General features: G+C 39.9%; 1 protein-coding gene across 2 annotated transcripts in view; it reads left to right on the top strand.

Moving 5' to 3' along the window:
• Positions 1 to 11,200, top strand: part of CDC25C (cell division cycle 25C) — a 33,341-nt gene extending 22,141 nt beyond the window's left edge. For both annotated transcript variants that reach the window (XM_034656076.1, XM_034656075.1), the window contains 7 exons: positions 5,320 to 5,472; positions 6,379 to 6,480; positions 7,689 to 7,751; positions 8,963 to 9,061; positions 9,813 to 9,946; positions 10,317 to 10,428; positions 10,627 to 11,200. In XM_034656076.1, coding sequence (XP_034511967.1) covers positions 5,320 to 5,472; positions 6,379 to 6,480; positions 7,689 to 7,751; positions 8,963 to 9,061; positions 9,813 to 9,946; positions 10,317 to 10,428; positions 10,627 to 10,776 — 813 coding nt within the window. In that variant the 3' untranslated portion in view covers positions 10,777 to 11,200. The remainder of the gene's footprint in view (positions 1 to 5,319; positions 5,473 to 6,378; positions 6,481 to 7,688; positions 7,752 to 8,962; positions 9,062 to 9,812; positions 9,947 to 10,316; positions 10,429 to 10,626) is intronic.
• Positions 11,201 to 14,829: the final 3,629 nt, after the last annotated feature.

Genomic DNA, 14,829 nt, shown 5'->3' with positions numbered 1-14,829 from the left:
TCCTTGAGATGCCATTTGTTAGGCTGAAGAAGTTCCCTTCCATTCTCAGTTTGCTGAGAGATTTTAGCAGGAACAGATAACAGATTTTGTCAACTGATTTTTCTATGTCTATTGAGATGATCATGTGAGTTTTCTTTTTTAACCTATTAATATGGTTAATTACATTGGTCTTGGAATGTTAAAACAACCTTGCATTCCTGTGATAACATTAGTTGATTATGATGTATTTTCCTTTTAATATGTTGTTGGATTTGATTTACTGAAATTTTATTGAGGATTTTTGTATTTCTGTTCATGAGAGATACTGATCTTTAGTGTTTGGTTTTCCTTGTAATGTCTTTTATCATTTGGAAAGAATTCTCTCTTTTTAAATTTTCTGGAAGAATATGTGTAGAATTGGTGAGGTTTTTTGGTTTTTGTTCTTTTAATGTTAGGCTAAATTCACCAGTAAAGCCATCGGGACCTGGGTTTTTCTTTGTGGGAAATTTTTAAATTACTAGTTCAATCTCTACTTTTTATAGGTCTGGTCAGATTTTCTGTTCCTTCTTGAGTCAATTTCGGTGGTTTTTGTCTTTCAGGAATTTGCCCATTTAGTCTGAGTTTTCTTATTCATTGGTATGTAGTTGTTCATAGTATCCCCTGTGATCCTTTTTATTTCTGAAAAATTGCTAGTAATGTTCCCTCTTTCATTCCTAATTTTAGCAATTTGAGTCTTCTTTTTTTCTTGGTTAGTCTAGCTAAAAGTTTATCAATTTTGCTGCTCTTTTCAAAGAATCAGCTTTTGGATCTGTTGTTTTCTCTTTTGTTTTTCTGTTCTTTACTTCTTAAAATTTTTGCTCTAATCTTTACTTCCTTGATTCTGCTTGCTTTGGATTTAATTTCTTTTTTGATGGAAGTTTAGGTCATTGTCTTGAGATCATTCTCTTTTCTATTATGGGCCTTTATAGCTGTAAATTTTCACTTAAACACTACCTTGGCTTTATCCTTACGTGAATTTTGGTGTGCCGTGTCTTCATTTTTATTCATCCAAAAGTATTTTCTAATTTCCCTTGAGATCTTTGTTGACCCAGTGGGTTTTTAGGAGTGTGTTGTTTAATTTCCATCTAACTGAATTTTCCAGATTTTTTTTTCTGTTATTAATTTCTGATGAATCCATTGTGGTCAGAAAACATACTTTGTATGACTTCCAATAATTTAAAATTTATCGAGGCTTGTTTTATGACCTAGTGTGTATGGTCTATCTTGGAGAATATTTCATGTGTATTTGAGAAGAATGTACGTTCTGTTGTTGATTACAGTGTTCTATTGATGTCTGTTAGGTCTAGTTGGTTTATGGTATCGCTTCAGTTAGTTTTTGAGCTTTCTAAAAACGGTAGCATACCAGATGTGGCCATTACTGGCCTTGCTATTCTCACCAGCGCCTTTGCATTTGTTGTTCCTTCAGCCTGGAACTTTCTTTCCCTAGGCAAAGCAGGATTTTCCCCCCTCAATTTAGTCTCATTTTTCCACATATGTCATCTTATCAGAAAGGCCTTTCCTGATAAGCTTTCCAACCCAAATATGTTTCCTATCTTTTCATTCTTCTTTATTTTTTACATATAGAACATGCTGCTACATAAAAGCACATAATACATTATTTGTTTCTTCCACTCCCTTATTCACTGCTCTGTCATCTAGTAGGTACTCAGAAATTGTCAAGCAAGTATGTGGATATGGACATCTGGAAATAAGATTGGAAGTTTTGATTGGAAATAGATATTTGAGAGTCATCTGTATAGAGGGAAATTTGAACTGACAGGTAGAAAAAATGATGTAAGGCAAAAGTGAGGGGATAAAAAGGGCCAGGACCTAACCCTGATGAATCCAACATCTATTAGAGGTTTGGTAGGTGAGGAGGCCCAAGAGAAAAGATTGAGAAGGAACAACAAAGAGGTAGAAGCATCTTGGTTCTTTTAGTTTAGGGGTTGCCTGTACTAGCACTAAACTAAACTAGGAGGTGCCATTGAAGCCAAGGAAGAAGGCCAGCTCGGTGAAAGCCACTATGAAGTTCAGAAAGATATATGTCTAAAGAAGTGACTGTCAGATACGGTGAAATGAAGATTGTTGAGAACCTTGACAAGAGCAGTAGAGTGGTACAAACAGAAGCAAGTCTATGTGTGTTGAAGAGTATGTAGACCATAAGGAAATGGCGATGCCTCCTCAGTTTACAAAATAATGATTATTCATTTAGACCTTTTTATAAAATCTGCAGGTAGAATCAAGCTTATCAAGTTTCCTTTTCTTCTTCCTGGCCTTTTAAATGCTTCAAACTCCCAGATATTGAAAGTGTTCATTGATTCCTAAAAGAGGGAAAGTCTTTAATGGGTAGATGTTGAATGCAATCTAAGCCAACTGGTCCTGGGTTCCCCCCACCCCCACTTCTGAGAACTGGGAAACATGACTCGCTAGACAAAACTGCGGTATCATCACTATCATCATCCCTTCATGACCAAACACGTATGCTCTTTGCAGTAAGTTGCCATTTGTTTTTATATAAATGTTTTGGAAAGACTCTCTCAGAACAGTAGTGGCTGTTTCTATTTGTTAAAGTAGTTTTCTCTACTGGTACATCATTGGTACATCATTTATTTTTGGATTCTTGCCTTTAGGCCATATGAAACCCAAAAAGATGTTTATCAGTTTTATTTTTTTATTTTTTTAAAAGATTTTATTTATTTATTTGACAGAGATAGAGACAGCCAGCGAGAGAGAGAACACAAGCAGGGGGAGTGGGAGAGGAAGAAGCAGGCTCATAGCGGAGGAGCCTGATGTGGGGCTCGATCCCATAACGGCCGGGATCACACCCTGAGCCGAAGGCAGACGCTTAACCGCTGTGCCACCCAGGCGCCCCTATCAGTTTTATTATCACCATGATAATAGCTACCAGAAACCTACAGCACTGATGGAAGAGAATAGAAATTTGAGAAATAGACTTATGCATTTATGGTCAATTTATAATTAGACCAAGATACAAAACAATTAAATGGAGAAAACAGTCTTTTCAACAAATTGTGCAGGAGCAATTGAAAATCTATATGAAAAACAAAAACCTCAGTCCATACCTCATACCTTATATAGAAATTAGTACAAAATGGACAATAGTCCTGAATATGAAATTTAAAACTATAAAACATCTGAAGAAAAAAAACATAAGATATAGGAGAAAAATTCTGTGACCTTGGGTTAGGTAAAGATTTCTTAGCTATAATACTAAAGAATGGAAAGATTTCCCTTAGTAGCTAATTAATTCCAGACTCTTTACAGTGAGCCCTTAGAGGCACCTGGATTGCTCAGTCAGTTGAGTGTCTGACTCTTGATTTTGGCTCAGATCGTGATTTCAGGGTAATGAAATCCAGCCCGGCATCGAGCCCTGCATCCGGCTCCACACTCAGTGGGGAATCTGCTTGTGATTGTCTCTCTCACTTTCCCTCTGACCCTCGCCCGCCCGCTAAAATAATAAATAAATCTTTTTAAAAATAATAAAATAAAATACATTAATCCCTTAGCTTAATAATTTGGTGTGTTCTAGAGAGGCTGTTTTGGTTAAAAGAAACAGAGTTTGCACTAAGGCCATCAAATTTGAAATTCTGATCTGGCTTCTTCCTGCCTTCTCAGGGCAAAATTAAAGTTATATGAAGAGAAGTCTGTCAAGAAGTCTGGGTAGCCTGTTCCTCAATCTTTCCCACATCTCTTCTCCCAGTGTAACTTTGGTTCATCCATGCATTCATCCTTGGCATCATGGCCTTGACTGTATCTTTTGGCTTTTCCTTTTGAGTTTTGGCTTCTGTTGCTGCCTAATTATTTTGCCATTTTCTAAGTTAGATTCCTAGGAGAGGGAACCTAATTGGCCCAGATTATTTTTACATGTTCTAGGCTACTAAATGGATGTGTCAAAACCGCACTCTGGGCCAGTCAGTGGCTCTGGGTAGGTTGTGGGGACATAGGGAGTTGACTGGCAGGGATCCAAGGGGACAGTTAGGTGTAAAATACTGGTATGTGAAATGTGAACTGTAGCTGGTATCAGGAACAATGGAGTTTCCCTTAGATGGGACCATGGGTGTGACAAACACTTTAACATAGTTATTATAAAGTAAACTATTGATGTTTTTGTTTTATTCTCCCAGAAACCATTGGCCATCAACTTGTTTTCTAGTTATGGCTCTCTTATTATCTAGCCCCCACTCTTAATCAATCCATAGTAGTTAGTGAGGTGAGTGTATAAAGTAGGGACTTCTGGCTTTCGTGTAGGGCAGTAGAAGGTACCTGGGAACAGAGAATAAGAATCTTGGATTAGTTGAAGGGGCTGTAGCTGGCTCAGTCAATAGAGCATGGGACTCTTGATCTCCGGGTCATGAGTTCAAGCCCCACATTGGTTGTAGAGATTACTAAAATTTAAAAAAAGAATCTTAGATTTGTTGAAAGTTGTTATCAGAGGTCATTTAATATATCTCTCTGCCTCTGGTTATAATACTCAAACCATGGCTTTCAAGGAGACACTAGTCCATCTTCTTGCACTTTAGTCTGAGTTAGTAACTTCCAAGGCCAGTTCTTCATGGTATTTAATCCATTTTTCCCTGATGGACTTCATAATATCAATCCTATAATGGTCATCCTTATACTAGATTCTGGTGTTCCCTTTTCCCTTGCATCATGCTTATTTTGCTATTTTTCTTTCCATTAACAACCCGCTTTATAAGAAAGCTGGGTTATTTTTTTCTTTCTCCCTCAAAGAAACTGCTACCTCAAAAAAGTGACACATACTCTTGCTGCTTAGTATTTTTTTACGTAGGCTGACCTTTTTGGTTTGTCATCTTCAATTTTGTTGGGGTCCTTAAATCTTGATTGTCAGAGTCTTAGGATCCCGTAGAGAAACTGTGGGATTAGGTTTGTTTGGTTGGTTTTCACTTGACTGGAGGAACTGAGCTTGCATTTACTTTCTCCTACAAGATTTGGTACATATAAGATGGTCAGGTGGTGAATTTGGTTTGGCTAGATTTAATACATCTTGGGGAGATGGAACATCATGCACTCTGAGGAGAAAGATGTTAATGAGGAGGGGAAAAGTGGTTGCTTACCTGGGGTTTTGCCTATCAAACTTGAGTGTTGCTGGAAATCAATGGGGCAGCTTGCTAAACTGCAGATTTTAATTCAATAGGTCTGGGGTGAGGCTCAGCATCTAGGATTCTTCATTTCTAACAAGTTTGCAGGAGATGTTCATGCTGCTGGCCTGCAGACACACTTAGAGAAGTAAGAACATATGGGGTTGATATTCCCATACAGGCATCTCCGAATAGAAGCTCCTTGTATCGCTCCCCTTCATTGCCAGAGAATTTGAACCGGCCAAGACTGAAGCAGGTGGTAAAATTCAAGGACAATCCAATACCAGATAAAGAAAAAAAGGAATATTGTTCTAGCCACAAAGAGCTCAGGAAGGTAAGAACTTTTTAAGATGAGAATCTATTTAATCCTCTATCTCATTGTGTTCTCTGCTCTTTTGGTATGAGGATTGCTTTAAGATATCTTGTCTTCTTTCTCATTACTTTTACTTTTATCTCCTTGTTCTATATGTCTTTCTTGTTTTTTTTACATCTGTACCCATATATAAAATATTTAACAATAAATATCTTTTATATTATACTTTTGGAAATGATGTTGGCGTACTGTCTTCCCAACCTTCTTTTATAAGATTTGAGAGGAAACAAAGAAACCTGGAACGGTAAGAATATTTACTGCTGTTTTACCTGCATTCTGAGAGAAACAGCATCATGGAGCACACTGGTTTGGTGGCAGGCAACTTTTGAAAAACTTAGCTGTCATTCCCTACCCCTCCTTTAAAAAAAATCTAAATACTATTTTATAAAATCAGCATATGATAGTATAGAAATTATACATAAACAAAAGAGGCTGTTGTGAAATGACCATAATTCCATATACCAGAGATACTTATTGTCAACACTTGGTGTATGTTCTTCTAGACTCTTTGATGCAGGTTTTTTTCTTTTATTAAAGTGGTATAACAAAGTACAAATTTTCTCACTTTCTTAAGGATATCATGAACTTATTTTCATGTCAGTGAAATTAATCTACAACATAACTTTATTGCATAATAGTAATCTATAATGTGTGAAATATGATTTGTTTAACTAAGACTCTGTTATTTATTAGTTCTCTTTCTCTATTATAAACTTGCTGGGATATTCATTTTTACAGCCAAATCTTTGTGCATTTTTTTCCCCTAAAGTGTGTACATATTTTTAATATGTCTCCACTCCTTCCCTCTCCTGGTTTTTAAACCTTTAACATGAGAATTGGCGGTGGGGGGAATCTTGTCATCCTCAGGGCTTAGGTCTAAAGAAGACAGTCTCTCTGTGTGACATTAATATCACTCAGATGCTGGAGGAAGATTCTAACCAGGGTTCTCTGATTGGTGATTTCTCCAAGGTGGGTTTGGTTATTGTCATCTTATATTCCATTGAGTCATTTTGGATCTGAGTCTTTTTTTTCTTTGCTTGAAGAGGACACTAGGTATAATTTGCATCCTCACCAAGGACTATTTGGTAAACTGAAGATGCTGTGGTGATAGATTTAGACCCTAAGCCTTTACAGTGAGAAAGTATTTCTTATTCATTCTGGGAAAGTCCAGAGCAGTGGGGAATTAAGAGGCTTTTTACTTTTTTCCTTTTAAAAATATCTTTTAAAATTTTGTAAATAATATTTGGTCATTACATAAAAAGTAGAAAATGAAATATACCTCAAGTCTTATAAAAATATTATTGCTTTTAACATCTTGGTACATATTCCTCCAGCCTTTTTTCTGTGTATTTTCACAAACACACATGCACATACCCAAATACAATTTTTTTGTTTTTTCAGAAAAAATGGTTTATACTATTTTGTGATCCACCGTTTTTTTCCCTGTTGTTTAATGTATCAGGAACATCTTTTCCTGTCAATAAACAGTTCAGCTTCATCATTTCATAATTTTTAATACTGCGGTATTTCATTTTTTTGACTGCCCATAATTTTTTAAAAAAATTTTTTACATTTTTTATTTTTAAGTAATCTCCACACCCATTGTGGGGCTTGAACTCACAATCCCACAATCAAGAGTTGCATGCTGTACTGACTGAGGCTGCCAGGCACCCCTGCTCATAATTTCTTGTAGGATATTTACGTTTACAATTTTTCCTTATGAACTATACCAAGGTGGGCATATTTGTAGATAAATCTAAAACTTTGTGTGAGTCCTTAATTCATTCCTTAGAATCACTTCTTAGAAATGGAATTGCTGCATATGTGCATTATAGAGACCATTGATTCTTTTGAAGGCATCTGGGGTTTTATTTTTTTATGTATTTATTTTTTTTTGAGAGAGAGATAGAGAGAGCAGTGGGTGGGGTGGTGGCAGAGGAAGAGGGAGAGAGAGAATCTTAAACAGGCTCCACACCCAGTGCAGAGCCCATCACAGGGCTCAATCTTACAACCCTGAGATCATGACCTGAGCTGAAATCAAGAGTCAAAAACTCAACCCAGGTGCCCCACATGTGGAGTACTAAAGGTCATTTGGAAAGAAGGACAATATATGGATCTTTGATCTCAAATTGGGGTACAAAAAACTTGCTGTTATTTCACTTCTTGGGTATTTCTAGGTATGTGTGCTGCCAACCGTGTCAGGGAGACACCAAGATCTGAAGTACATCACCCCAGAAACAGTAAGCAGATTTCTGGAGATGGTAACTGGTTATATAAGCTACCATCTGGTCTGTTCTGTCCCTAAAATCCCCACTTCCATTGTATTTCACTGTGTTCAATCACATAGTCTCCTCATTCAACCGAAGCTGTGTTAAAGAACTCTGATTTATCCCATTCTTTTGCCTTTGTTTTTAATTAAACAAATGATAGATAATTGTTGTGGAAGAAAGAAAGCAAGGAAAGAAGGGAGGGAAGGAAAAAAGTCAAAATCACTCAGTTTGGGCAAGCTTACATTCTGGTTTAGGTGTTACGAGCCCATTGACTCTTCTACCCATAATCTCACCACCAGAGATAACCACTAGTAATATTTTCTTTATGGCCTTCCAGATTTTATTCTGGAATATATTTGGTAAAAATAGGATCATAATGAACATGTGGTGTTGAAGTTAGCAAGACATTGTAAACATCTTTCTACCTCAGTAAAACATCTATATTATCCTTCTAATGACTATATAATATTCTATTATATTGGCATGTATAATTTAACCAACCCCCTATTTTTGAATATTTAAGTTATTTGTAACTTTTTAAATTATTTGATAATTTAAACTAATATTTAAGTTATTTGATAACCTAAAATAATAAGATGAATATTCTTGTGCCACATCTTTGCGTACTTTTCTGTTCACTAAAGATGTTGGGAAAGAAATTGCTGAGTCAAAGTGTAATTACATTTAAATTTACAAAGGTTGCTCCAGAAAGATTGAACCATTTACACTCCTACAAGTAGCTTAAGGATATCAACCCTTTCCTTCCGTATCTTTCTGGAAGACTTGCTTTCTTCCTTTACGATGGAACCATTTCCCATTTATTCTTGCAAAGTCAGATTCGCTCCCTGCTACCTGTGCTACGGCAGAAGTCCTTGGGTGTCTTCTGAGAGGCTGATTGCAGCCATGCCTACCTCCAGATGAATGCCTTGAATATGGTTTTCCCTGGTGTCTTGGCAATTCCAGCTATTTTGGTGCTCCAAAAAGACCATTTCGTATTTTATCCTCTTGAATGAGCGGTAGGGATCAACCATTGCCCCATTTCAAATATAGGGGACCTTTGGAGACTGGGTATACAGTGGAATCCTGGGTGACTAAAGGGAGTGCAAATCAGGAACTGTGTGATTGACTCTTGTCTCCCAGAGTGAAAGGGAACAGGGTGTTCAATCATCATTTCTGCGTAGGTGGCTGCCTTACTGTCAGGGAAGTTCCAGAGTCTGATTGAGAAGTTTTATATTATCGATTGCCGCTATCCATACGAGTACCTGGGAGGACACATCCAGGTGAGATTACACTGGGGACATTAGTGGGGAGGGGCTGGAGGTAGCTCTTTAATAAGAAGAGTCTGTGGACAACGGTCCTATTAACTCCAGAACCACGGCAGAGGTTCTACTTTTGGAGCACATTAAGGCTTCAAATCCTCATTCCTGTTCTAATTCTGTATACCTTGAGCAATTTACTTTCCCTGTCCCTTCTAGGCCAATCTCCCTTTATTCTGTTGGAGCCAAGGGCTCCTACTTGGAAATAAAATATTAATCCAAGGACTGAGAAGCACTTTGCAGACCCTCATAGACATTCTTCACAATGGTTCCTACACATTAGGGTGGGTCAGATCTACATTTACTGAGTACCTTCTACATGCCAAGCTCTGTGCTAGACCTTGGGGATAGACACAGAGATATAATTAGATCTTATGGGGCGCCTGGGTGGCACAGCGGTTAAGCGTCTGCCTTCGGGCTCAGGGCATGATCCCGGTGTTATGGGATCGAGCCCCACATCAGGCTCCTCCACTATGAGCCTGCTTCTTCCTCTCCCACTCCCCCTGTGTGTTCCCTCTCTCGCTGGCTGTCTCTATCTCTGTCAAATAAATAAAATCTTTAAAAAAAAAATAGTTAAAAAAAAATTAGATCTTATGCCCTGAAAGTGCTTACATTCTGGACTTCCTGGCCCAAATATCCCGAGATGGTATCCCGGTTATTTTTAAGTGTACGAACTATCCACAGGCCCTAAGGAAATACTGAAATTTTTCTACAGGGAGCCTTAAACTTGTACAGTCAGGAAGAACTGTATAACTTCTTTCTGAAGAAGCCCATTGTCCCTCTGGACACCCAGAAAAGAATAATCATCGTGTTCCACTGTGAATTCTCCTCAGAGAGGGGTCCCCGAATGTGAGTGTCTACATGGGGTAGGGTGGGTGTTAGAAATGGACCTTGAATTGGTACTTAAAACCAGGGAACCCTCCCAGACCAGTTCAGACAGAGATTGGAATGAATGAATGCATTCTTTCCATTGTAGTTTAAAGGTTAGGGAGGTAGAAAGAAAGGCTTCTACAATTTAAAAGTTTGGAGCAGTGAAGGAAAAAGAATTGGGAATGAGGAGGAGAAAGAGTGACTGCTTGAATCTTGTTTTGCAAAGACAGTGAGATCTGGAGCCCCTTTTTGGTTACCCATAGTCTGTTCTTCCCCTCCCCAGTGAATGGAACATGGGATCTTGACCTTGCTTCTTTCCACCCCACCCACCTCTGGGTTTTCTCTAAAGGTGCCGCTCTCTGAGAGAAGAGGACAGGGTTCTGAACCAGTATCCTGCATTGTACTACCCAGAACTATATATCCTCAAAGGGGGCTACAGAGACTTCTTTCCGGAATATACGGTAAAGGATGGGGCACATGGGGCAAAAGGAGAGCTCATGCTTGGGGGCGCCAACTTGAGCATGCAACTTCCAGGGTCTGCACAGCCCTCTGAGACGAAACTACTGCTCCTTCTTAGCTACCGCCAGCAGCATCTCTATTATACCTAGTAGGAAGTTCTGGAGACTAGAGTATCCCTTACTTTGTCCCCTAACTTTCAGGAGCTGTGTGAACCACAGAGCTACTGCCCTATGCATCATCAAGACCATAAGGCTGAGCTGCTGAGGTGTCGAAGCCAGAGCAAAGCATGGGAAGGAGAGCGGCAGCTGCAGGAGCAGATTGCCTTACTGGTGAAGGATGTGAGCCCATGATAGTGGGTCAGTGGTTGGCTGTCTAGGAGTCACCAAAAGACACTGTAAAGGTGCTGAGCAGAAAGAGGCCATGTTGTATGTGGCTAAACCCAAGATTGTTAAAAGATGTCTGCAAACCAACAAGCTGCCAAGCTAATGAAATTCCAGGCCTGGAGGTTGGTTTTAGCAGAGCTGCTGGCTGGTGACTGAGTCCTGGAGCTGGCCCTAGAAGGCTGTAGCCTTGAGTTATATGGAGATTTGTGTTGCTTCAGGAAGTGTTTGCATTCTCTTTCCATTTAGACTTGTCTTCTCACAAGCGAACAAGCTCTTTCCCTGGGCTTCTGCTTGTGCAAGAGAGTTGCCCATCTTCTTTCTCTGTACTTGCTCTCTAGGTTTCCTTTTCTCCCTTTTTCTTAGATGGGAAAATAAACACCGCAGAATGAGAGATTTGATTGTGAACCCAGTCTACTCCTAGAAGATCTTTATAAGGAAGAGATCACCATATTAGTCTCCTTCAGACAAGGGTGTAACAATCTTCATTTATAGCTAAGGCCAAAGTGCTTTTCTCTAGACCAGTAGTTCTCAAATTTGGGCCCTGGACCATAGGCATCATCTGAACTTGTTTGAAATGTAAATTTTCAGGCCTCATAGCAGACCTACTAAATCAAAACCTCTGAGGGCTCAGAATTCTGGGTTTTAAAAATTTTCCCTTTCAGGTGATTCTGATGCATGCTGAGGCTTGAGAACCACTGCTCTGGAATTAAGGAAAACCGTTTTTTTTGTTGTTGTTTTTTTTTTTTTTTTTTTTAGCGGGGGGAGGGGGGAGTGGTGTGGGGTTATGGGGGAGAGGCAGGAGTGGGAGAGAGAGAAAGACTCTCCCTGCCCAGCACAGAGCCCGAGGCAGGACTCCCTTAACCAACTGAGCCACCCAGCCACCCCTTAAGGAAAACCTTTTAAATTGCATTCTTTAGCAATATCCCAGCTTTCCTTCCCTAGACCATTCCGAGTATGAGTTATTTAAAAGAGTGCCCCACACTCAGCACTCTGTGATAATTAGGCACAGAAAACCAAGGTGATTGGCATCTCTAAGGCAGGTTATAGGTCTGAGTTGGGCTTTAAAAGATTCCTTATCTACAACATCAATGGAATTTTGACTTTTTCCATTTCTCAACTCTTTCCATGACTTCATTTCACATCTCACAGAGATAAGTTTGGACTTGGGATAGTTGGAAGTAGAGATATGTGCTGTCTGAAGATAGGAATAAAAGGATAGAAAAGTACCAAACAAGAGCCTTTAGACTTAAGGAAGACCTTTTATTTACTTTTTTTTTTTCCCGAAGACCTTTTAAGCGCATTCTTCAGCACTATCCCAGGCTTTCCGTTCTCCATAGGCGAGTAGCCTTTCATCTTCATAGCAAGGTACAGCTGTATGGCCTGGGGTGGCAGTAGAATTGACTAAACATTGTCACTCTTCCACATTAACCTACTGGGAGTGATAGCCCAGGACTGGAAAAGGACAAAGAACTCTGAATCCTGGATGAGACAGAATAGAGACAAAAGTGACCTCTTCCTGAGTTCTGGAGCAGGGAGACCTTTATTAGATGAATGAGGGGGAGGAAGGGCAGTGGCTGGACTGATGTTTGCAAGGTTGGCCAGGGCTCTTCTCCTGGGGTGCCACGTGTCTGCCTCCCAGCAGAGGGCACTGCTGTATTCTTTAATGCAGTTTCTAGAGCCTGCAACCTCCACTGCCTGCTCTTGCCTCTGTCCAGAGGGAAGCTACCTGGCCTTTTCCCTGAGCCCTTGCAAAACTCAGAGCTCAGAAGGGCTGAGGGGAAAGGAGAGAAAAGCTGTTTCCGCATTAGGTGCAGATGGCTGAGGGGAAGATGCTGCTCCTCTGTCCCACCCCCACATACTTAGCCCTGCCAAACAGGTACTCCTGGTGGCCTGAGGAGGAAAATGTTTGAAGCACCTCCACTTCCAAGTATGAGGAGGGTGTCTCCTGACTCATTGCCTAATCTAGTGGGTCATTTCCTGATCATTTTCCCCAGACAAGTAGAACCAAGGCCCCCCCTCTCAGGTAGAGACTGGTATACATGTTCACGTTTCAGTAATCTTAATTAAGTGGAAATTCTGAGTTGGGAAACAAAAACAAGGGCTTAATTAGTTTATCTACTTTGTGAAAAAAATTGTATTTACCTAAAAGGCACCATTTGCCTATATAGTTTCTTATACTATCCTCCCATTGCATAGGTGCTATGCGATTTGATTCATGTTATCTTCAGGAATAATAATAGTAGCTAACATTTTTCAGGTGCTAACTATATGCAAGACTTTTTACGAACTCATTTTATAGGTATAAACTAATTTTCACAACAATTCTGTGAGACAGGTACTTATTATTTTGCACATTTTACAGATAAAGGAATTGAGACACAGAAGAATTAAGTTACTTGTTTAAGATCACACAGCTAATGAATGGTGGAGTTGGGGTTGAACCCAGGCAGTATGGCTCCAGTGTCTGTACCCTGAATGGATTTGCTGTTACCAAATCCTCATCAAAGAACAGTGTGCCTTTCTAGACTTGGCACTTATTAGACATTAAATATGTAAGAGCCTCAATTATAGGTTCTTAAGAAGTCAGGGCCGTAAGGGTTGCTTGGGCTTGGCAGATGAGGCCAAGGGCTACGACCCCAGGCCGGAGACCTTGGCATGAGGTGTATAGCAGGTTAGCTCTACAGTAACACTGACTGTATTTGTTCATCATAAAGTCAAGAAATGAACACTGGAAACCGTTCTTTCTAAAAACATGGTTTTCAGTCTTAGCCCTGGCTTAGACTTAGGACCTGGCTCCCTCTGCCGTAGAGAAGGCAGGAGCATTCTCCTTTGCTCACCAGGACTATAAAGTAGAAGGAGGTATGGAAGATTCCCTTTGCCCATTCAGTTCAGGCAAATGTTGAGGAAACACCAATTCCTTTACACATATCTGGGTTTGTCAATTCTAAGTACCACAGATATTCAGTTATGATACTGTCCCTCCCCTCAAAAGACTGGCAGGGTAGAGAATGATTCCCTTTTTTCCCATCCCTATATGCAGTCTAACTCACTAGCAAAGGAAAGAAGTACTGCAGCCTCCAGCTCCAAACCAGCAAGTCTGGTGGTGGGGGTAGGCCAAGTTCACAGAAAAATTAACTCCTGCATGCTACCTGGAATGATATCATTTATTCAGTGCATGCTCTTTGCCAGGCACTATGCTAAACTCTTTACTCAGTATACTTGTATAATCCTCACAACCTTACATGAAGTAGATATTGTTATTAATTTTACTGATGAAGAAACTGAAAATTAAGTGCTGTGCTAAGGTCATCCAGCCTTTGTTGGAAATGGGAATTGAATCCAAGCAGTCTATAAAGCTTGTGTTCTTAACTATTCACTACACTGCTAACATCCTAGGTGAGGGGAGCAGCAGGAATTAAAGCTTCCAGTGAGAGACGGCTTGGTAGAAGGCAGAATACCATGATTACAAATGAAAGTGGAGTGAGATACAAGGTTTTTAGACTTTTGAGCCCAATCAGTGGATTGCTAAGCCTCCCAGGGCAGGGTTTGTCTCTTAATCATTTTTGCACCTGGTTCAAAGTTGAACCCATAATCAGTCTCAAAAGACATTATTGAATTGAATGACGGCTGAGTAGTATCATCTTTGTAGAAAGGACAGGCTCATTTGTCATTATCCACAAGGTTCCTAAAGGCAATGCTGCTTATCTAGCAGGTGTTGGCAGTCACAGGGGACATGGCTGGTGGGGAGAGGGTGTGCTGGAAGAGCTGTCAATGTAAGTGTTGGAGTCATAATTATTTACAGAGGCTTCCTCATCCCTCCCCTACCTTTGGTTTCCAGTCATCATCCAAGGACCAGTGATGTCAGGCTCTCCACTCCAGTGCCCAGACAGAAAGATGCTCCAGCATCTCATTCTCACAAAAAGGCTGGCCTATTACAGGTGGAATTGGGCATTGCTCTCAGCCTAGCGGTTTGACTTTGTTCCTGCCTTCCTGGTCCATTCCATGGAGATGGCACTAAAT

Source organism: Ailuropoda melanoleuca, chromosome 3 (genome assembly GCF_002007445.2).
Source record: "Ailuropoda melanoleuca isolate Jingjing chromosome 3, ASM200744v2, whole genome shotgun sequence".
In the NCBI taxonomy this organism is placed as follows: domain Eukaryota; kingdom Metazoa; phylum Chordata; class Mammalia; order Carnivora; family Ursidae; genus Ailuropoda; species Ailuropoda melanoleuca.
The sequence above is the reverse complement of the archived record's forward strand: the minus strand, read 5'-3'. Positions and strand labels throughout refer to the sequence as shown.